The 20,196-nt window shown below is 62.9% G+C and overlaps 3 protein-coding genes across 30 annotated transcripts in view; 1 reads left to right on the top strand and 2 right to left on the bottom strand.

The window, feature by feature from the left end:
• KIF1A (kinesin family member 1A) overlaps window positions 1-8,783 on the bottom strand; it is a 37,901-nt gene extending 29,118 nt beyond the window's left edge. For all 28 annotated transcript variants that reach the window (XM_088530225.1, XM_088530226.1, XM_088530227.1 and 25 more), the window contains exons 1-11: window positions 8,675-8,783; window positions 4,830-4,906; window positions 4,219-4,398; window positions 3,763-3,828; window positions 2,897-3,075; window positions 2,125-2,236; window positions 1,820-1,897; window positions 1,508-1,573; window positions 1,089-1,106; window positions 550-625; window positions 347-425 (exon numbers count right to left, since the gene is read on the bottom strand). In XM_088530225.1, coding sequence (XP_088386351.1) covers window positions 347-425; window positions 550-625; window positions 1,089-1,106; window positions 1,508-1,573; window positions 1,820-1,897; window positions 2,125-2,236; window positions 2,897-3,075; window positions 3,763-3,828; window positions 4,219-4,398; window positions 4,830-4,906; window positions 8,675-8,780 — 1,037 coding nt within the window. In that variant the 5' untranslated portion in view covers window positions 8,781-8,783. The remainder of the gene's footprint in view (window positions 1-346; window positions 426-549; window positions 626-1,088; window positions 1,107-1,507; window positions 1,574-1,819; window positions 1,898-2,124; window positions 2,237-2,896; window positions 3,076-3,762; window positions 3,829-4,218; window positions 4,399-4,829; window positions 4,907-8,674) is intronic.
• Window positions 8,784-14,015: 5,232 nt separating this feature from the next.
• Window positions 14,016-16,923, top strand: AGXT (alanine--glyoxylate aminotransferase). Its single transcript, XM_088530184.1, has 11 exons — window positions 14,016-14,195; window positions 14,300-14,492; window positions 14,575-14,639; window positions 14,716-14,816; window positions 14,895-14,965; window positions 15,321-15,405; window positions 15,546-15,641; window positions 15,793-15,862; window positions 15,971-16,066; window positions 16,289-16,417; window positions 16,816-16,923. Exons 1-11 carry the CDS (start codon window positions 14,031-14,033, stop codon window positions 16,921-16,923), a joined length of 1,179 nt encoding a protein of 392 aa, XP_088386310.1. The 5' UTR covers window positions 14,016-14,030.
• Window positions 16,924-17,668: 745 nt separating this feature from the next.
• On the bottom strand, window positions 17,669-20,127 carry MAB21L4 (mab-21 like 4). The gene is made up of 5 exons (XM_010225198.2): window positions 19,695-20,127; window positions 19,124-19,352; window positions 18,552-18,705; window positions 18,003-18,359; window positions 17,669-17,809 (listed from the first exon to the last, which is right to left on the bottom strand). The coding sequence occupies exons 1-5, from the start codon at window positions 20,125-20,127 to the stop codon at window positions 17,669-17,671; spliced, it is 1,314 nt and encodes a 437-aa protein (XP_010223500.2).
• Window positions 20,128-20,196: the final 69 nt, after the last annotated feature.

Here is a 20,196-nt window from a genome sequence, read left to right as displayed (position 1 = left end):
AGAGGGGCATGCAAACCCCGGCCGCTGGGCTGTGGTGAGAGCCCACCCCGGTGAGGAGACCCTTCTGAGCTGCAGCTGACCAGGCAGGGGACTCCTACATGTGGCCAAGGACCAGTGGGGTGCAAAATGGTGGCTGCTGTTTGGGCAAGCACTGCCAGCGACCCCCATGACAGTCCTTTGGGCCTCTTACTTGAGGTGCCAATGGCACTGGCCTCCTCACTACCTTCCCACCGCAGGCAAGGGATGCTGGGGGAATAAAGCAGTGAGGAAGGTGACAGGAGCTCCTGGGTTTCAAAGCCATCCCCTGCTCTCAGCCAGCCAGGCTGACCTTCATCCCAGAGCCTACCTTAAAGTGCTGAGGGTCTCGTCATAGTTGATATCGGCAGGGCTGAGAGCAGCCACCATCGCAGTCCTGGAGTTGCCCCCTGCCCACAGAGGTGCAATTGCTTCAGTAAAACGCCGGTCCCCGAGTCAGCCACCACCTCCCTTCCCCAGCTGGGCTCTCAGGCAAGCTCTGTATCAGCCCCGTATCAGCCATCCCTTCCTCACCCAGGTTCTCCCGGAGCAGCCAGGTGAGCACAGAGTCCCGGTACGGGATGAAATCTGTCTTCTTCTTCTTCTTGTTCTGGAGAGGGGAGAGTGAAGAGGTGTTGTCAGGCTCCCTTTCTTCCAAAGGTAAGATCACAATCGGTGGAAGCCAATCCCGGAGGAAGGTTGGCTCAAGCCACACCAGGCTGACAGCAAACAGCCCTGTTCCTCAGGAGACAGTGCCCTCATGGGAGGACCGTCCTGCTCTGCCACAGTGAGCTCAGCAACTCATTTTGCCTCTGCTCTGGGACATTTTGCACTACCTGGTCTGGGAGGCGGTTGAGGAGGGGTAACAGGGTAGGGTGGACCTGCAGAATGGGCCGGGACAGCTACAAGGCGGTGAGGACATGAGCCGCATCTGTCCAGCCCTCAGGAGGAAGTGCAACCCAGATCCCCCTGGAGTTTCGGCTGTACAGGGCTCTGTGAAAACCTCCCTGCTCCCCACTGCCAACCCACCTGTGTTGAAAGCCAGCCCCACTGACCCTCGTCACAGCACTTACCTTATTGGGCCCCGAATCCTGCAAAGGAAGCAGAGAGAGCATTCACAATGTGCTGGGAGCTGCCAGGGAGGGAGGTACCACTGAGCCACCCCCTCCCATTCGCTGGCACCAGGGCAGAGCTGGGGACATGGCGTGATGAGAGCCCCCAGCCCCAGGAAAATTGGCAGCGTGGCGCAGGACAGGACAAATCTTCCCATGCAGCAGAGCCAGGGGGAGAGCAGGCGGCACCCAAGCAAACATGAGGTGCAAGCAGGTGGGAGGAAGGAGCTGACTGCACTCACTTCTCTCCCAGGCTTTATGGGGCAGTATCTGTTTGCGGACATCGAGCTGAGAGCAGGGCCAAGAGCCCAGGCTGCCTCCCCAAGCGCAGAGCGATGCCCTCCCTCCCCACATCCATCACCCTTGCCCAGGCCACATACCATTTCAGCCAGGGCAGAGATGACCTTCCCCAGCGTGGTCAAGGACTTGTTGATGTTGGCTCCTTCCTGATGGAAAGAAGAAACGCCCAGATGCTCAGGCTCTTATTTCAAGCAACACAGATGCCCAACAGGTCGGGAAGATGGGGAAGCCTTACTACAGCAGGACATACTGGGGTCCCAGCCCCTCCGAACTGGGGTTTATAGATCCTGGTGGCACTCAAACAACACCGCCGTGGAGACTTTTACGGTCACCACTGTGGTACGCAGGGAATTAGGTAGGGAAAGGTCACGAGCTCTGAGCTGCTCCCTCACCTTTAGTCTGGTGCCCTTTGCGCCCGTGGAGTCCGCTCGCTCGCTCCCCGCCAGGTCCACCAGGCTGATCTTGCTGACCTGTAAGCAGAGACCAGGCCCTTAGCCACGATGGGAGAAGCCCACTCATCTCCCCAAGCCCTTGGCAAACCCAGTCTGAGAAATTGCAGCTCCAGGACCAAAATGAGGGAACAAACCCATCACACGGCAGGAAGCTACTCAAAGGTGGCCTCTGCAAGGTCGTCGCTGCGGCCATTCGGCCAGAACGGGGCTAACGTGCGGGCAAGCGGCGAGGGCTCCACTCTCACCTTCTCGGTGGTGATGTCCGTTTCGGCGTCGTGCCGTTTCTGCGTGAAGATGATGTTGAACACGGCGTGGGAGCGGCTGCTGGTTTCATTCATGTTGGTGGCAGCCACGGTGCTGTGGGGAGAAGATGGGCTGACACTCTGCAGCGCACCAGGAGGCCACGGCGGCTGCCACCAGCACCTCGACTAGTATCAGGACAGGCTACTTTGCAGAAGACAAATCTAGTGGCCACCAGACATGAGAGGCCTCTGCTATCCAGGAGTCAAGGTGGCTCAGATCCTGCCCCTCGTGTGGGGCAGAGGGGAACTGTTCCTCTCTCCGTGACAACTTCTTGTAGAGACAGTGTATCAAGCTCCCCAACCCCAGGGTTGGGGACCCCTTGGGGAAGCTGAGGACTTGAGCAGGCTTTGGCCCATGTGCAAATGTCCAAACCTTCACCATCTGTTTCCAGGGTGCTTTGATAGCACTAAGGAGACAACATGAAAATAAGCTAGGGTCCCCATCTCTAGCACATTAGGCACGAGGGAACTGCCATCTTTACAGCAGCCACACTGAGAGACAAGAGGTAGTGGTGTGGCCTGGGCGTGGGGGAACCACATCCTTCTAGACCTTTCCAGCTTGAAGGTCAGCATCTGGAACATTTGCTGTCTGACGTGAGATGGGGGAGAGACAGAAAGAATGTGTTTCTCAGAGAGCCAGGGCAGGAGGTTTAGCAGAGCTCTCTGGAGATGTCTGAAATCTCCTGAAGAACTTTGATCCTGCTTCCCCACTCACCGGGCCTTATTCCCAGAGTCCATGAGGTCCTGGATGTCATTGTAGGAGGTCACAGCCAGCTTGGAGAGGTCCTCAACGTAGGGGCCCATCAGGGGGTGCTCCCTCACCCGCAGGTTGCCTTTGTTCTTGGGGTTCAGCAGGTCCCTCACGCGCTCACAGTATATCTCCATGTAGCTCACCTAGGGGACAGGAACAGCTTGGAGCAGGCGGGATTTGGGTACCTCCTGGGGTGCGTTCAGCCTCAGCCAACCTCATTTTTGGTGCTTCATTCCAGCACAACATGAGCACACGCAGCAGAATGAGGCCTCAGAAGGACCCCCCTGCGCATGCTCCCCAGCACCTCCAGCCCAGGGAAAGGGATACCCCAGATGCCAGCAAGGGGGCCTGTCTGCACACCAACATTGCCTGTCTGCACCCCAACACGGGCTATCTGCACCCCAGCATGGGCTATCTGCACCCCAACACAGCTCCTGTCAGCTCAGCAGGTGTCCACAGCCACCTGTCCCTGAAGGACATGGAGCTGGCACTATCCAAGCAGGCCGCTCGCCCAGCTGGTGGCAGTGATGGAGCCAAATAAATGGGCCTATTTTGTCCGTGCATATCCACAGGAGAGGGAGGGGAAGGAAGGAGAAAGGACGGACAGAGTTCTGTGCATGCCTGATACAGTGATGGGATGTGCTGGGCACAAGCAAGAAACCAAGCAGGGTTTCTGTGAGCATCAACAGGGTTTGCGCTCCCCTTAGAGTCACTCCAGACTCCTTTGGTCCATGGAGCTGGGTGGGAGCTGCTGGAAGGTGGTGTTTGGTCTCCAGCGGCCGCATTCCCGGGAGGTTTGTGGTAGCCCACGCGGGGCAGGCAGTACATACCTCCACGGAGTAGGACATGTTGTCGTTGGTGGTGTCATTGATTCGGGAGAAGAGGTCCTCGCAGAGCTGCACAGAAAAGGAGGCCAAGCTGCTCAGTCCCGCTCAGAGGGCTGCGCCCATCTGAGGGGCCCCCAAACTATGAGGGTTTCTGACCTTGCCTGCCTCCTCGCTCCCCCAAAAACCCAGAATAACAGAGTGGGAAAGACAGTCATTGCAGGGGCCCTCTCAAACGTCCCAGCTCGTGTCGAGGGGCCCCCATGCTCAGACAAAGCCTCTTCTATGCGGCGCTGATCTCTGCACAGAGCAGCTCTCAGGCTGAGCATGAATCACGTTTTCTTGCCATGCCGCCCCGCTCGCCCCCGCTCGCTGCCCGCTTTCCCTCCCCTCCTCATGCTTTCCCCTCGGGCACCGTGCATGGCTGAGGCCCGGCTGCCCCGCGGTCCGGCCAGGCGCTACCTGTGGGATAATGCCCTGCTGGTCCTTCTCTTGCTTCCCCATCATGGTGTAGGACTTGCCAGCCCCCGTCTGCCCGTAGGCGAAGATGCAGACGTTGTAGCCTTCGAAGGCGTGCTGCAGCATCTCCTCGCCGATGTCGCGGTACACCTGCTTCTGCGACGCATAGTTGATGTCCGCGGGCTGCGGGGAGCACAGGGAGGCAGAGAAGAAGCAAGGAATTAAGTGCGAGAGCGTCAAGGGAATACGGGAGGGACCTGACTCCACCACACTCACTGCGAGATTCCTGTCACCTCCCTGAAACTGCACAGCCTGAGTTATTGCCCTGTGAAGCCTGTTGGGAGTCACGTGGATCTCAGGAAGATACAGAGTGCCCTGATGCTGCTGCAGGCCTGGGGAGGAGACCGCACTGGGATTGCCACTGGGCTGCATCCCATCACCCAGCTCTGCTTCCCGTTACGCGTTTCTGGGATTGGGAGTTGAAGGCAACAGGCCAGAGGAGCTCTGAGACACTTGAAGAAGAGCAGAAGGCTCTGCCCCGCTAAACCCATGAAGGTGCTGAGCTGGGAGAGCCCTCGGCTAAAACCTCTATATGGAGACAACACAGCACTTACCGTGGTGTGGGACCAGTAGGAATAGTCGAAGCTGAAGCTTTTTGGTGTCTCTTTGGGCTGCTTTGGGTTCAGGATAGCTGGGGGCAAACAGATAGGAACACGATGAGAACCTCTGCCTTTTCCTCACCGAGACAGCAGCTCACGGGCTCCTGCTTTAACCTGGATGGGTTTTTGCTACCCAAAGCCAACCCACCGCAACCATCCTGGCCGGACATCTCAGCAGAGACCCCTGTCCCTTTCCTGCATGTGCTTCCCCCCTGGGCAAAAGCACTTTCACGAGCCCATGGAGGACCAGAGCTAAGAGCAGGACTGATCTAGAGATGTCCTAATTGTGTGTTGGAGCAGCTGGAGGGTGAGCAGCCTGCTTGGGCCTCCCTGGGCTCCCTCCTGAGGGACCCTGGGCCTCCCTCAGCTCCTGCCTGTCGGCTCCCGCTGCATCTGGCTCCGTGCACTTCATTTCTCACTACCTGCTTCTCCTCCAGCACCAGCGGGGTGATTAATGCGCTGGGTTAAGCTGCCAATGGGAACAAGGGCCGGCTTTTTCCCATCCCTGGCTGAAAAGGACATTGCCATGGAAACGGGAGACTGCATCACTTCTCTTCCTTGCTCGCTCTCTTCCTTATTTTTTTTTCTCCTCCCAAAGAGTGTTTATGATCTTTTTTTCCCCCTAAAATAACAAGCGCGCAGAGAGATGCGTCAGAAGAAACCCAAAACTGCAGGAGAATCACAAGACGTGGCGAGTGCCCGTTTTGGGCGACTTTCAGCCGACCTTCCCGCGTGAGCTGCTGCCACGTGCGGGTGGCCGTCCCCATCGGCACCCTGGGTAGCAGCAGGTCCGCAGGGAAGGGGGACGGGGGGAACACCCCAGGCCAAGGAGGTTTGCGGGTCCCTCTCGTCCAAGGTGGGATGTTTTAGCTCTGTGACAGCACGCTTGCTGCGGGGCAGTGGAAAAAAAACCCATGGACCAAACCAGGAGGCCATAAAGACTTTCGCAAGGCACTTTGCACAAGCTGCGTCCTAAATTAATGATGAAGATGCCCCAGGAGCCCCGGGGTTGCTAGGGAACGGGCTTGGGAATATCAAATTGGCTGGCGTGTCCTTGAAAGCCGAAGCAATGGAGAGTGAGCGGGAAAGGAGACGGGCAGAGGCAGCGCCGAGGGTTTGGAGACGGCGGCTGGGCTGCCACCGGCCTCCGGACGAGCATCCCGGCTGCTCACAGCTTCCCGACTCCGTAAGGATGAAGGGCTGGGGAAGGATAGGCGGTGTCTCCAGGCTCAAGAGCCCTAAACACAATTCTCCAAGGGCCGTGGCTGCCAAAATGAGTCCTGGGGCCAGGTGACAAGGAAGGGATCAAATTAGGCCACCTCCTGCGCCCATCAACTCTCTGCTTGCTAAGTCAGAGCCACGGCCACCAGCACCCTTGGGTCCATTGGTGATGTCAGGGGGCCCTTTTCACCAGGCTTGGCCATGTTTTCCAGGCGTCTTCCAGCCCCTGGGCTTGCCAGGAGACACGGAAGGGCAAGGAGAAGCCCTCAAGATGATGCTCGGTTGAAGCCAGCAACCGCTTAGGGAGCAAGGGTCAAGCTGATGGGGAGGAGGGTCGGGCTGAGGCACACGGAGCATCTCTCGGACCACGGCCCCAGGGCACTGCAGGGGCTGGGCCCCGCTGCAGCCGCGAGCTCCGCGGCAGCAAGAGCTCGACGGGAAGCCCCGGGCCAGGGCGCCCTTGGCTCCAGCTACCTGCCGCGTCCCGGGAAGACGGCAGCTAATTACCGCCGGCAGAGCCGCGCTCCCAGGAGGAAGGGGTCAGGAATAACGTCTCCATAGCAACTTCCTCGTCTCCGTAAATCCCCAGCGAGATGCACGCCGGAACGGCATCGCCGGAACGGAAAACTGGGTGCTGGCAAGAGCTCTGCCCCTCGTGAAGCCACGGCAAACGTGACCAGACGGGCAAAGGAGGGTGGGGAGGTGCCCACATAACGAGGCCATTCTGCGCGCCCGTGCAATCCCGCGCCCAGCACGGTGCAGAGGAGGAGCCGGGACAGCACCCAGCGGCTCCTCCAGCCACAACTGTCCAGATGGCCTGGAATGTGTGGAAGGAGCCGGACCCAGGGCCACCAAGCAGGGAAGACGGAAGGCTCCTGCCCTGCATTACCTAAAGAGCCACTAATGTGGCGAGAAGGTGGAGAAGGGGCAACCACTGAGCCAAAGAGAAATGAGAACCACTAGGTGCTGGGTTTTTGCCAGGAGACACATTTTTCTGGAGACCATCCGGAGGTTTCAGGATGGAATAAAACACTGGGACGGGTGCTGGGAGAAGAACAAACTTGGGGGAAGCTTGGAAACACATCTCACTGCTTTGCCAGGTGGAAGAGGCTAGAGGAAGAGGCAAGAGCAGAGGTCAGCGGGTTCCCAAGGCTCCCCCATTCAGCCCAGCACTTGTCAGCGAAGAAGTAGCTTTGGCTGGAAAATATTAACGGCCCAGCTGGAAGAAAGCCGGGATCTTTTCCTCCCGGTTGCTGCAGGGGAGGGTGAAGGGCGAGAGCTCGGCCACGGCGTGCGGCGAAGCTGCCAAGAAAGTGCGCAGGGGCTATTGATGCGAGGCCACGTCGCGGCCACAAAGGAAAGGCCGGCGTCAGCGGGACGCCGCGGGGGGGAGCGGGCCCGCGAACAAAGCGGCAGTGTTGGCAGGACGGGCAGCCGCGGCGCGAGCCGAGCGGTGACACGGGCTACAGACGCAGGGACGAGAAGGGCTGCAGTGAAGGGCCGGTTCCTGCCCTCCCTGCCAGCCTCGCCGCTCCGGTCGATTTAATCGACTGCGCATAAAAATGACTGTCTGCAGGGCACACTGCAAATGATCCTGCGAAGGGGGGTGCAGAAGGGGACGTCTGGCCCCCAGAAATGCCAGGATCACCCCCTCCCTGCCTGCACACAGCCCAGGCATGGCTGCTCCGCAGCCCCTATCCCCTCCTCCCTAGCACCATCGCTCTCCACGTCCCCGCTCTCCGGCTCTTCCTCCCCTTTCCCAGACTGCAGGGACACAAGTGCTGAGCTGGTGCAGTCTGTGGAGCCACAAACACCCCCCTTTCATCCCCAGTGCGGGGGATTAGCCGAGGGTTTGTTGACTCCCGTTTCAGCGGGCGAGAAAACGTTGCTGTCAGCAAAGGGCTCGCTGGGAACCCGCAGCTGCCCCGAGCTCAGCCGGGGTGGCAGGGAGGAGGAACCAGCTCCCGGTGGCTGCCCAAGGGCACCTTGATGCCGGGGTGCTGCAGAACACTCCAGAGATACTGAAGGGCCTCAGCAAACCCTGGAAAGCTTCTGCAAGGAGAGGGGGACAGGACGGACACACTGGGCATGTCCAACTGACAAGGCCAGCGGAGACTCGTTGAGGATGACGCAGACCCTGCTCCAAGGCTCTGCGTGGCCTTGGACACCTCTCAACTGTTCATCCCCTGCTGTACTGGGGTTCGAGGGGGCTGCGGAGGCACCTTGGCACCATGGAGGGTCTCCTCTCCCCGCTGGGCTCGTCACGCAGCCCGGCAGCTCCACTGAGGTGGCAGCTTCACCCACCGCCGGTGACGTCGGCAGCTCCAGACACGCAGGGAGGAGGAAGCTATTTCCAACACTGCCCCACTTGGAAGCTTGCAGAGCCAGAGGGGAGGGATTCGGGTGCCTTTTTTTTCCCTATTCCCAGCACCCGAGCGCTGGGGAAGCCCTTGGGAGCCCTGGTCCTGCCCGTCTTCAGCCCCTTCGCGGCATCGCGTCGCCACGCGAAACCTCACTGCCCCGGCCCCGCTTTTACACTGGGCACAAGGCAGCACCCTCCCCGTCGCCCCGCTACTCACTCGTGGTGCTGCCCGACATCTGGATGATGCACTTGGACTCGCGGCTCATTTCGCGGGAGTTGAAGGGCCGCACGCGCACGGCCACCTTCACTGAGGCGCCCGCCATCGTGGCGGCCGGCGGCGGGCGCTGCGACGGGCGAGCGGGGCCACGCGGCCGGCGTCCTGCGAAGGAGGAGAGCGGCCGTTACGCGAGGCGGCCCCTCGTCCCGCCCCGCTGCCACGAGGGACCCGTGAGGGCCCACGCAGCCCCTCGTCCCGCCCCGCCGCCACGAGGGACCCGCGCGGGCCCACGCGGCCCCTCGGCGCCTTCGCCAGGCCCGGAGCCGTGTCCTTGCCTCGCTCGTGGAGACCCGCAGCCCCGGGCCCTTCGCGGCACAGCATGGAGGCCTGTCAGTCAATAACTATTTTCTGCTTAATCTGGCTAATCTAGGAATCAATTTGCCCTCAAAGCAAGGGGGCTTCTCCACAAGAGGAGCCGGAATAGCCTCCGGAGAGGGGAGCGGGCAGGGGAAACGGCAAGGGTAGCTTAGCTAGGGAGCCTCCATCTGCCATCCATGCCGGTCTCCCGCCGAGGTTCAGATCGTCCCCAGGACCTTGGCCAGTCCCAACCTGCACGCAGCAGTTTTCCGAGGGCACCACAGGGGACCAGGCCAAGATTTGACCACGGAAACACCAGTGAGGTGGCCACAGACCAAAACCACAAGCACAAGTGAACAGCTCTAGGACATCTTCTAGAGTCCCCGTTCTTGCTGACACTGTCTTGGCAAATGGTCCCCCACCTTTCCCACTCCCACATTAACCCTTGCAACTATTAACGAGGTCCTTTCTGCCCAAGGTCCTTTCCTTGTGTCCCAGGTTCTCCAGCCCCTTTTCCATGCCCTTCCTTCCCCAGGTCAGACTGATGATTCAGCCAAAGAGTATTGGATCCTTTCTATCCTTCCACGTTGCCTTAAAAACCAGCCCGCTCTTTGACACCTTCCTCTCTTTGCCGCCACCAGCTTCTGGTGCTCGCTCAAATAGGCTCGCTAAAATACAGCCTTTTCCTCCCATCTTGCAGCTTGTGCTCCATCCTGGAGCCATGAAAGCAGGAACAGACAGGGATAAAAATTAAACCAAGACACCAAAGCAGCAGCTGGACATGGAGCACATGGCCTGGACCAAGGAGTGGCAAGCGATGACACAGCGCCGGTGACTCTAGCTGTGCTGAGACGCAACCAGGATGGGTCACCCTCCACACAAGGTATTTGCCCCAGCGAAATGCAACCAAATTTGCAGCTGAGGATGTGCTCAGGCTATCTTGAATGCAAACTGCTTTAAGGACTTATTTAATAATTTATTTAGTGAGTCCAATGCTGCATATAAACATGCTTCTGCCTTAACCGCTCTGCTCCTTTCTTGAGTAGCAAAAAAAAAAAAAAAAGAATTAATAAAAATAAATTTGACTCTGTGCCAGAGGGGAAAGAAAAAGCTGTTTTTTCTGCAAAATGACAGCACGTATTCCTGGGTGGAAGGGCTGCCTTCGCGGGCGGCCATCTGCTCCGGCGGCTGCGTCCTGCACGGGAGACGGCCCCGTCTCGCACAGGCGGCACGCGGGGACGCCGGGCGGCTCCTCGGCTAAAGGCACCTGACAAGCGCCCGCGTCAAACGCTCTCCTCTCCTCCTTGGGTAACTCACTCGCGGGTCTCTTCTCCCAACATCAGACACCTCCCTCTTGAGTTGGAAAGGAAAAGGGGCCATTAAGTGTTCGAAAATCAGTCACATCCCAGCTCGGTGCACGCAGTCCCTGCCCGTGTCCCCTCCTGCTCTCACTCTGCTGCCCCTTGGATGGGGATGCGGGAGCGCCCGGCAGCTCCCCCGGCTCCGTGGCCTCCGCTTTCCCCTCTGCCCTGCCCCACTTTCCCAGCGCCGCTCCGCGCAGCGCGGCCTCGACTCGGGGCTCTCCGGAGGCCTCCGCAGGGCCCAGCTGCGTCACGTGGGGCTGTGGGCGCCCCGCTCGCCTCAGCCTGGCCCTCCTCCTGGTGAGCGCTGGGCACCACCCGTGTTTCCAGCGAGCGTTTTCCCCAGCCCGGTGCATCCTTACGCATTCCAATACTAGGGCTGTCCTCGAGCTAGAATTGCTCTTTTTGCTCTCCCTGGTGCCTTCTAGAAAACAATCCGTTTTATTCAGCTCGCTCAGCAGCGGGGATCTCTCCGCCTGCAAGAATTAACCCAGGCTCCATTTTCTGCGCTGCAGCAGCTCCATCCATTTCCTCGGGAACCATGAGCCAGCGAAACACGGCTTCACCCCTGCTCCTCTACAGCTTCCCGGCTCGCTTGTCGGCTTCCTACCAGATCCACAAGCTGGCCCAGGTGCCAAGGGGGTAGAGGACCCCCCAAGCCCTGGGAACTCCGGGGGCTAGGAGGGGCCAGTTGGCCCCAAGGCAACAGGCAGCCCCTTCTTGGTGACAGTCGGCCACTGCCTGTTCAATCCGCCAACCGAGAGAAATTCAGTAAGCCAGGATCGGCCCCTTGCTGGGAAGCGTCCAGCAAGGCGCCCGGCCCCGGCGCGGGGACAGCAGCCAGGCAGGAACGCCGCGCTGCGGAGTCACCGTGGCCTCCCGTGGGAAGGGCTGCGGAGAGGGACCCCCTGTGCCAGGGCTGCCCCCTCCGCGCTCGTCCCATCCAACTGAGGCACCCCGGAGCCAGGGGCCAGAGCCCACGGAGCGGCGATTAATGGGATGAGTTGGGATTAATTGGGGCAGGGATGAGCTGACGGGATTGCCCTTAAGCTGGGGGACTGTCCCCCCCGCCCAGCCCTAACCCTGTCCCACCAGGACGCGGTGGCGGCGGCCGCTCGTGCCCGTGCGCTCTGCGGCTGCCCGCGCCCCTCCCCGCCGCACCCGCCGCGATACCAAACCCTGCGAGATCCCTGTCGGCCGCCGGCACCCGGATACTGCTTGGGGGGTTTTTTGTTGGTTTTTTTGTTGTCGTTATTGTTTTCTTGACATTTTTTGCAGGCATCAGCCTGCAGCACGGAAGAGCTGAAGGGAGCGCGCAGGAGCCTCTCCCTCCCTGCGCGCTCCGGAGCTGTCCAGGCATCAGCAGCCGTCGCTCCCACGGAGCCCGGCATTCCTTCGGGAAGGCTCCCGGCTGCAATAACCCAACCAGCCCTTTCGGGAACACCCCGGTCCCGCTTGCCCCAAGGCCCGGTGTGGCTCCGGGGAAGCTCCCTGCGGCCCCATGCAGCTGTGACGCTGCAGATTTGAGCCCCAAGGCCCGTCCGTGCCCTGCAGGACCCATCTCCCCGGTGCCCCGGGGGTAACCCAGGGCTGGGGACACGCTGGTGACCGGCCTGGCGCTTGTCACCGCAGACATGGCTGCGCCACAAAGGGGCTGCCACCCGTGCAAGCGGGCACCGGGGTGGCAGAGGGTGGAACAGCACCCGGCTCTGCACGGGCCCCCATCACCTCCCTGGTCCACCCAGGTGCCAGCAAATGCCTGGCGGTGGCCGCCCCCAGCAAGAGGGACATGGCCCACAAGCTGCCTTTGCGGCGCATCCGCGCAGCCCCTCCGTGACGGAGCCCCAGGGTGACGGGGACGCGCCCGGGGCGCCGGGCAGGGCCCCAGCCGGGCGCAAGGTCAAGGGCGGCAGCTCGTCCTTGGCAGCCCCCCCGCGCCCCCTGGGCAGCCCAGACACCCGGCGATGGGCGCCAGCAGCGCCGCATCCCATTCCCGTTGACTCTGAAGCCTAACGATGACAGCTCAGGAGGGCGCGGGGCGAGGGGGGCAGCGCCCCCCCCGCCTCCACCCAAAGCCGCGGGATCCTTCTGGAAGCCGCGCCCGCCGCGGGGTCCCGCAAAATGGCCGCTCCCCCCGCACCAGCGCAGCCCTCACCTGTGCCCGGAGCTCAGAGGCGGCCGAGGGGAGCCGGCATGAGGGGGGCCGAGCCGAGCCGAGCCGAGCCGGGCTGGGCCGGGCCGGGCCGAGCGGGGCCGAACCGGGCCGAGCGGAGCCGAGCGGAGCAGAGCGGCGGTGCCGGCGGCTGCGGGTTGGCAGCGGCTCCGGCGCTGCGGGTCCGCGCGCGCCCCGCCCCCCGCGCGCTGGTTGGCTGCGGGGTTGGGGGGGGGGTGGAGGGGAGCTTTGGGGTGGGGGGGCGGTGATGGCGCGGTGACGTCAGCGCCCCCCGCCCGGCCCGCGCTGCGGAACCGCCGCAAGGGCGAGGGAGCCGTTTAAACCCCCCCCAAACACCACCACCCCCGGCGTCTCCTGGCAACCGCAGCCCTCCCCTGGGCAACTGTATCCCGGGCAACAGCCCCTCGGCAACAGCCCTCCCCCCCGCTCGGCAACGGTTCCCCTGGCAACCACCCCTGGCAACCGCCCCCACACACCCGGCAACGGATCCTCTAGCAACTGCCCCGGCAACCGTCCCCCACCCAGCAACTGTCTCCCTGGCAACCATCTCCAGGGCAACTGCCCCGGCAACCCCTCCAGGCCGGACCCAGCCTGTGGCTGTGGCCCAGCCCAGCTCCTCCGGCTGTTCTGGGGGTCCTGCTGGGAGCAGCTTCACACACACACACAGTCGCACACACAGTCGCACACACAAAGTCACACACTGTCACACTCTGCGGCCACACCCTGATCTGCTAGTCCTAGAGCATCACCATGCGCCAGTGACGCCTCTGCTGTCTGCGGCCGCCCGTGGGCCGGGCCGGGCAGCAGCTAAAAATAGCCGCAAGCCCCAGCTTTTCCATGCCCGGTGACTGGCTCCAAAAGTGTCAGTGTGTGGCAGGGGGACCGCCGGTGCCAGCAGGTGCCAAGGCCATGGGGGCTCTGTGACACCGGGTGACAAGTCACCACCTGCCGGCTGCTGGCCTAGCAGGGACAACACTGGTCCCCAGGGGAGGTGGCAGCAGGAAGATGGCGGGTGGCCAGCGAGCCAGTGCCTGGCTCTGAGCCACAGTCCTTTGGTGTCCATGAGAAATGCAGGAGCTGCTCGTGGCCAGGGACCAACTCCCGGACCTGCCAGCAGCCCTCGGTGTTGCGGTGTTGCACTGTAGAGCTGACACGAGATCCGTGGGTCCCATGCAGAGTGTAGTGGCAGCAGGCGGACGTGGCCCTAGGGGACTGCAGCAGGGGGACCCCTGCCACGCGATGTGGCGGCGGGGCTGGCGTTGGTGGCACATTAACCGGTCGGGGGCAGAGTCCATGTCAACGGTGGGGCGGTGGCGCAGGGGCAATGCCCTACGGCGGGGTCGGGGTCCGCCGGACTCTGGCCGCGCGGGCGGTGATGCTGAGCGCGGCGCTGCGCGGCGCTGCGCGGGCTGTGCTGCTGCCTCCCGTCGCGGCGGTCGCACGGTGGGCCCCGCCGCGGCGCTCCATGGCTGCCGTGCAGCTACGCGTGGCCCCTCCGCAGCAGCTGCTGCAGCCGCTGGCCGTGCCGCAGCGGCTGCTGCTGGGCCCGGGGCCCAGCAACGCGCCGCCCCGCGTGCTGGCGGCCGCGTCCCACCAGCTCCTGGGCATCATGCACCCTGAGACGCTGCAGGTGAGGCGCCCCGCGGCCCTGCTGGCCTCCCCTCCTTGTGCTCCCCACGGGCAGGGGGCTGCGGTGACAGCCCCGCTGCCTCGCGGTCCCCTCTATCGCTGCAGATCATGGATGAGGTCAAGGCCGGCATCCAGTACGCCTTCCAGACGCGCAACACGCTGACCCTCACTGTCAGCGGCACCGGCCATTGTGCCATGGAGGCCGCCCTGCTCAATGTGGCTGAGCAGGGTGACGCCGTCCTCGTGGCCATCAATGGCATCTGGGGCGAGCGCGCCGCTGACATGGCTGCCAGGCTGGGTACGTGTGTGGCCAGGGGTCCCCAAACCGCCCCAGGGGATTCCGGGTGCTCACGGGGAGCCTCGCTTTGCCCAAACTCCAGGAGCCAACGTCCATGAGGTGCGGAAGCCGCCAGGCGAGTACTTCACCCTGCGGGACATCGAGGAGGTGAGTGCGCGAGTGGCCGTGGGATGAGCCCCGCGCCAGGGCCAAGCCCTTGGCCTTGGTCGCTCTTTCCGCGCAGGGCCTGGTGCGGCACAAGCCCGTGGTGCTCTTCATCACCCACGGCGAGTCCTCCACGGGGGTGCTGCAGCCACTGGAGGGGCTGGGCGAGCTGTGCCACCGGTCAGTGCGGGTCCCCCAAGGGCCTCGGTGCGGGGACGGGGCCCCGAGGAGCTGGGGCTGAGCTCTGCCCTCCGCCAGGCATGGCTGCCTGCTGCTCGTCGACTCCGTGGCTTCGCTCGGCGGGGCGCCCATCCTCATGGACCAGCAGGGTAAGAGCCGCGGGTGCTGCCGGGCACCCCCACACCGGGGCTTCAGGCTGGGCTGTAGCGGGGCTGATGAAGCGGTATCAGCTTCGCCGCCTGTCAATCCGCACTGTTGACACTTGTACTCCCGGCGGTGGCCGGACACCTTGTGGTCACCTCTGTGTGGGGATGCTTGGAGCTGCCCGGGTGTCCTTCAAAGCCAACACCATAGCCACCACCAAGACCCCATCCCTGTGCCCCGCCACGCTCCCCGCACTCCGCGCATGGCGGGGCCGGACGCGGGCCCCAGGGGCTCTGTGCACGTCCGACTCCCACCGGGGAGCGCCTGGCTCTCTGAGGAGCTTCCTCTCCTTCTCGGCAGAGATCGACATCCTGTACTCGGCCCCTCAGAAAGTTCTCGGTGTCTCCCCGGGCTCTGCCCCCATCGCGTTCAGTGAGCGAGCCAAGTAAGGACACCCTGGCCCCTCGTCCATGGGGCAGCTCGTAATCCCCGCTCCGTGCCCCCCATCTCCTCCTTGCTTCCATTCAGAGATGGGCTGGTCCTTGCTGAGGGGTGCAGCTCAGGACCCATGCTCTGCTCCCCCAGGGAGAAGATACTGAGGAGGAAGACAAAGCCACCCTCCTACTACCTGGACGTGCTCTGCCTGGGAAGCTACTGGGGCTGCGATGGCCCGTCACGAACGTGAGGGGCACAGATGGCCCCAGGCACCCCAGCGCGCCGCGCGGTGCTTCCCTTTGCCCACAGCTCCCAGCTTGCATCCCCATCCCCAGAAAAAAGCCCTTTTCTCCCAGCCCAGGGATGAGGCCACCAAGGCACCGCTTGGGTTTTGCAGGTACCACCACACGGCACCCATCCAAAGCCTCTACTGCCTGCGGGAGGGCCTGGCGATGCTGGCTGAGCTGGTGAGCAGAGCCCTGTGGGATGGCAGAGCTGGCCGTGCCACGGAAGGAACGCCAGGAGGTCTTGGGCAGAACCGGTGACCTCTCTTTTATGGCCACCCCCTTGCACAGGGCCTGGAAAAGTCGTGGGTCCGGCACCGGGCCAACTGCATCTCCCTGTGCCAGGGGCTGCAGGATCTGGGGCTCGAGCTCTTCGTGAAGGAAGAGGTAGGTCTGGGACTGGGTCCCACCGAGTCCAAGTGACATGGGGACACAGCGACCTTCCTCTCCCAGAGACTGGGTCTGGGTGCATTTTGGGGCAAACTCTTCTGGACGGAGAAGAAGATTCCAGATTTCCCCCACCCCGAGATGCTTTCTCCCTCAGGGCTGCAGAGCTCGAGGGGGGAGAACAAGTGGCCGCAGCAGTGACCCCATTCCTCTCTCCTCCAGAAGGCCAGGCTTCCCACTGTCACCACCGTCAAGGTGCCCAAGGGCTATGACTGGAAGCAGCTCACAAACTATGTCTTGGACAAGCACGGCATCGAGATCGTCGGGGGCCTGGGCCCCACAGTTGGCAAGGTGGGAAGGGTGGGAATGGTGGGAAGGGGGTTCCTCTCCCACCACACTGCTCTATGGTCACCCTGCACTCCCTGGCAGACCCAGCATCCGCTCCCGGATGCTGCCCTGCCGAATCGAAGTTGCCTCCATCGGTAGCAAGCGCTGCGATGAACTGATGGTCCTTGGATGCCGGCCACGTGCACCTAACGCACGGTGCCACCCACGGGCCTTCAGCAACGCATCCCACTTCCCAACCCTGCGCAACGGCTGGGATGGAATGACTGCACACGGAACGGGGGGGGGAAAGGCACATTCAGTTAGAAAGACAGCAAAGGCGCATTGAGCACGCATGCACCCGCGCAGGGAGACGGCCCTGCAGGGCTGTGCGGCAGCGCGGAACCTGCCTGCTCTCCTTGCAGGTTCTTCGCATCGGCCTCATGGGCTACAACTCGACGCCAGCCAACGTGGAGCGGGTGCTGCGGGCCCTGGGAGACGCCCTGCAGCACTGTCGCCGGAGCCAGCTGTGAGCGCCTCGTGCTGCGGCCGCGTACGGGCTCCAGCCAAGGTCGTGCAGAAGGAGAAGCTGGTGGCAAGGGCAGGATCTGCCAGGGGAGGCCAGGGCGTGCGGGAGCCATAGGGCAGCATGTCGGCAGGCTGCTGTGCGGGCGAGTGGGATGGGATCATGTACTCTCCTCCCTGTCCCTCCTGCCTGGTTGCCCTGGCCCCCTCACCTCCTTCTCCTGCCTTGCCCCCAGGGCAGGCCGACCCTCAGGTCAGAGGCAGGATCAACCCCAGGTCCCCTCCTCGCTCCTCCCTCCCCATCACCCTTGGCCTCTCCTTTCCTGAAGGCCTGCAGTGCTGAACTGCCGTATCCTCAACTGCAGGTAACCGGTGATGTGAAACGCCCGTTCTGGAGCCCAGCTGTGACGCAGAGAGTTGACAGCCCATGTGCACCCACACCCAGCTGCCACCAACACCCGCTCGTTCCCTGGTACCATTTTTCCTGAATAAAGTGGCCAAAGCACCGTGCCGCTCCCCCATGCATGTAGCTGACGAGCTCTCCGAGAGCTTCGAGACCATAGTTGCAATCCAAGCAAGCGCCACAAGGGCACATCCTTGTCCAGCACAGGAGAGCTGGGTCGGGCTCTCCGGTTGTTGGAGGAGAAAAAAGTCTCTTGCCCATGATCTTGCTTCTTCTGGCGACAAGGTGTACGGGTCAGCAGTCCCATTGCATCCCTTCTCCCTGTGGGAGCTCAGTTGCTGGCAGAATGTCTATGTGGTGGGGATGGCAAACAGGGTGCTGCTCAGATGCTCGGGCAGAGGGCTCAGAACCAGCACTTCTCTGAGGGCCTTGGACAGGAGCTGGGACATGGCGGAGCGGCGCGCGTGGTCCTGGATCCGATACACCTGGAACTGTGCAGACATGTGCAGGGAGTGAGGGGAGAGGTGCTCTTGCTCTGCTTGAGCCCGCGCTAGCGATGGCTGGGGACAGGGGAGCCTGGAGAAGCAAAGCTCAGCACACCCAAAGAGCCCAGCCAAGCGGCTTGCTGGCACCGCCTCGTGTTGGCGAGAGCAGCCAAGCCAAGGTGCTGGTGTCCCCCGGTACCTGGCTGAGCAGGAGGTCGAAATAGGCTGTGTCCCAGTAGGTCTCGTCCTTGGCCGGGAGCTGCAGGAGAGCTCTGAGGCCGGGATCGGCGCGCAGGTTATCGGCGTGCACGGGGGGGCCCAAGTGGAGGCGCAGGAAGCGATGCGGGTCCCGGGCGAAACTCTCCACCTTGCAGTAGAGCGAGCCGAGCTCCGACGTGTCCCCTCGGAGCAGGTTCTCCTTGGGATGCAGGAAGTGCGGCAAGCGCCCACTGGCCAAGCAGCACAGGAGGACCACCAAAAGCCGGTAGACGGAGCCCTCCAGGTCCTGCCAGTCCTCTGGTGAGGGAAACAGCTCCGTGCTCCACAGAAAGACCATCTGAGGGTAGGGAGAGCACACCTGGGTTGTGACACCAGGTGCCAGCCCGAACACAGCCCTTCCCGACCTGGCAGCAGCCCGGAACGCTGCAAACAGGTTCAGCAAGGATGGAGGGTTTGGTCCCAGGAGGAGATGCCACCCTCAGCCCTGAGCATGCACCTCCCGGCGTGCCAGGATGCAGGAGGGACCTACCTTGAGGTGGTCGAAGGTGAGGCCGCCTTTCTGGGCCTCCTGCCTCCACTCCTCACGGTGTACCTGCTCGAGCAGGCGGAGGCTGTCAAGACGGTCACCCTTCAGAGTGCCCACTGCCCGCAGCAGCTTCAGGACGGGGAGGTGCGTGGAGGATCTGCGGAGAGTGCGCGGTCAGGGAGGGCACCCAAAATAGCTGGGGCTGGGGCCTGCTCAGCCCCTCACTGGGCCGTAGCCTCGCGGGTAGGTGTGTGTCGCCCCAGCCCTGTTCCCTCCCGTGGCCCACGCGGGGAGGCACCTCTTTAGCTGCTGCTGGGAGGTGCCCGGACTTGCTCGCAAAGCCCTGACACCAGGGCTGCCGCCCTCGGCTCCGCTCCCGCTGAGGCTCAGCTCCTGGGAGCGATTTGGGGGCCTCCCTGGCCATCTGTGTGCCCAGTGTGGCCAGACAGGGCTCGGCGTGTGAGCCAAGCACCTCCAAATCGCCTCCCAGGATCATGGAGGGCTTCCTTGGAGTGGCACGTGAGCACTGATGCGGGAGGCATGGCCAGGTGCCGCGACCGCCGCGTGCCCCTCACCTCCAGCAGTAGGGAGAGGCAGGGACGAGGTGGGCCTCACGTGTGGCCTTCCGGAGGCTGCCTTGGCCTTGAGGGAAGCCCTCGGCACTGCGCCGCCGGCCGAGCTCCAGCGGCTCCTGCTGCCTCTTGACCACGGGGACGAGGTTGAAGCGGAGTGTTTTCCAGCCGCCGCGGACCAGCAGGGTCAGCTCCATGACATCTTCCTTTAATTCCTCAGCGTTGAGGTCGCCTGGGCATGGGACAGTTCAGCCACATCAGAGGAGATGCTGGAGACCCTCTAACATCACCTCATCTCCATCAGAGACGAGACACACTTGAAAAGGAGCATTTAGAGAGGTGCAGAGGTGACACTGGGATGCCCATGGGCATTCCCAGGAGAGCCCTTGCCCACCACGTCCTTCCCAGAGACAGTGCTCCCAGCTGGGACCCACTCGCATGCGGGATCAGCTCTGGCACCCTCCCAACTCGCCCCCTCCTGCACCCGGAACCATCTCCCACCTGGGACAACACACCCGTCCTCCATCCCTCCATCCCGGCCGGAGTCCCGGGAAGCCCACGCTCACTTACGCACCCGGCTGGAGGAGGAAGTGGCGCTGGCAGTGCACGATGGCCGAAACAAGGAGCTCTTTCAAGCACCGGAGAACTTTGCCCGGTACCAGGCACCCAGTACCCCCAGCACCAGCACTGGTCCAGTCCTTCCAGCTGGCCTCCTGGGATGGCACTTCCAGGTAACAGGTGCCGTCTCCGGGCTGGCACAGTCGCACCCGCAGGGTGTTGCCGTCAACCCGCAGGGGCACCTCCAGGGTGATGGCATCCTCGTCGTCGCACAGGGCAAACTCCAAGGCTTCCAGGTCGCGGCAGTAATCCACGAGGAAGCGGGGGTCGCTCCGGTGGACGCGCTCCAGCAGGGTCAGCAGGATGTTCTCGGCCTGCTGAAAGCGCTCCAGCCGCGGCCCCTCGCGTGACAGGGACACGCTGAGATAGCTGTGCCAGTGCGACACCATGGCGGGGGACCGGCAGCACCCCGGTGCGCTCCGGTTCCAGGGAAATATGTGGGCAGGGCGAGGAGCGGG

This window comes from Tinamus guttatus, unplaced genomic scaffold (genome assembly GCF_059628265.1).
Source record: "Tinamus guttatus ecotype Peru unplaced genomic scaffold, ASM5962826v1 Tinamus_guttatus_pri_ptg000364l, whole genome shotgun sequence".
In the NCBI taxonomy this organism is placed as follows: Eukaryota; Metazoa; Chordata; class Aves; order Tinamiformes; family Tinamidae; genus Tinamus; species Tinamus guttatus.
The sequence above is the reverse complement of the archived record's forward strand: the minus strand, read 5'-3'. Positions and strand labels throughout refer to the sequence as shown.

Bases quoted from the DNA above. Each gene is read 5' to 3' on its own strand.
- MAB21L4 (XM_010225198.2), bottom strand. From the start codon at position 20,127: ATGGTGTCGCACTGGCACAGCTATCTCAGCGTGTCCCTGTCACGCGAG. The intron at 19,353-19,694 runs GTGCGTAAGTGA...TCCCATGCCCAG, and splicing joins CCACTTCCTCCTCCAGCCGG to GCGACCTCAACGCTGAGGAA. The intron at 17,810-18,002 runs GTACCGGGGGAC...ATGTCTGCACAG, and splicing joins TCGACCTCCTGCTCAGCCAG to TTCCAGGTGTATCGGATCCA.
- AGXT (XM_088530184.1), top strand. From the start codon at position 14,031: ATGGCTGCCGTGCAGCTACGCGTGGCCCCTCCGCAGCAGCTGCTGCAG. The intron at 14,966-15,320 runs GTAAGAGCCGCG...CCTTCTCGGCAG, and splicing joins CATCCTCATGGACCAGCAGG to AGATCGACATCCTGTACTCG. The intron at 15,863-15,970 runs GTGAGCAGAGCC...CCCCTTGCACAG, and splicing joins TGGCGATGCTGGCTGAGCTG to GGCCTGGAAAAGTCGTGGGT.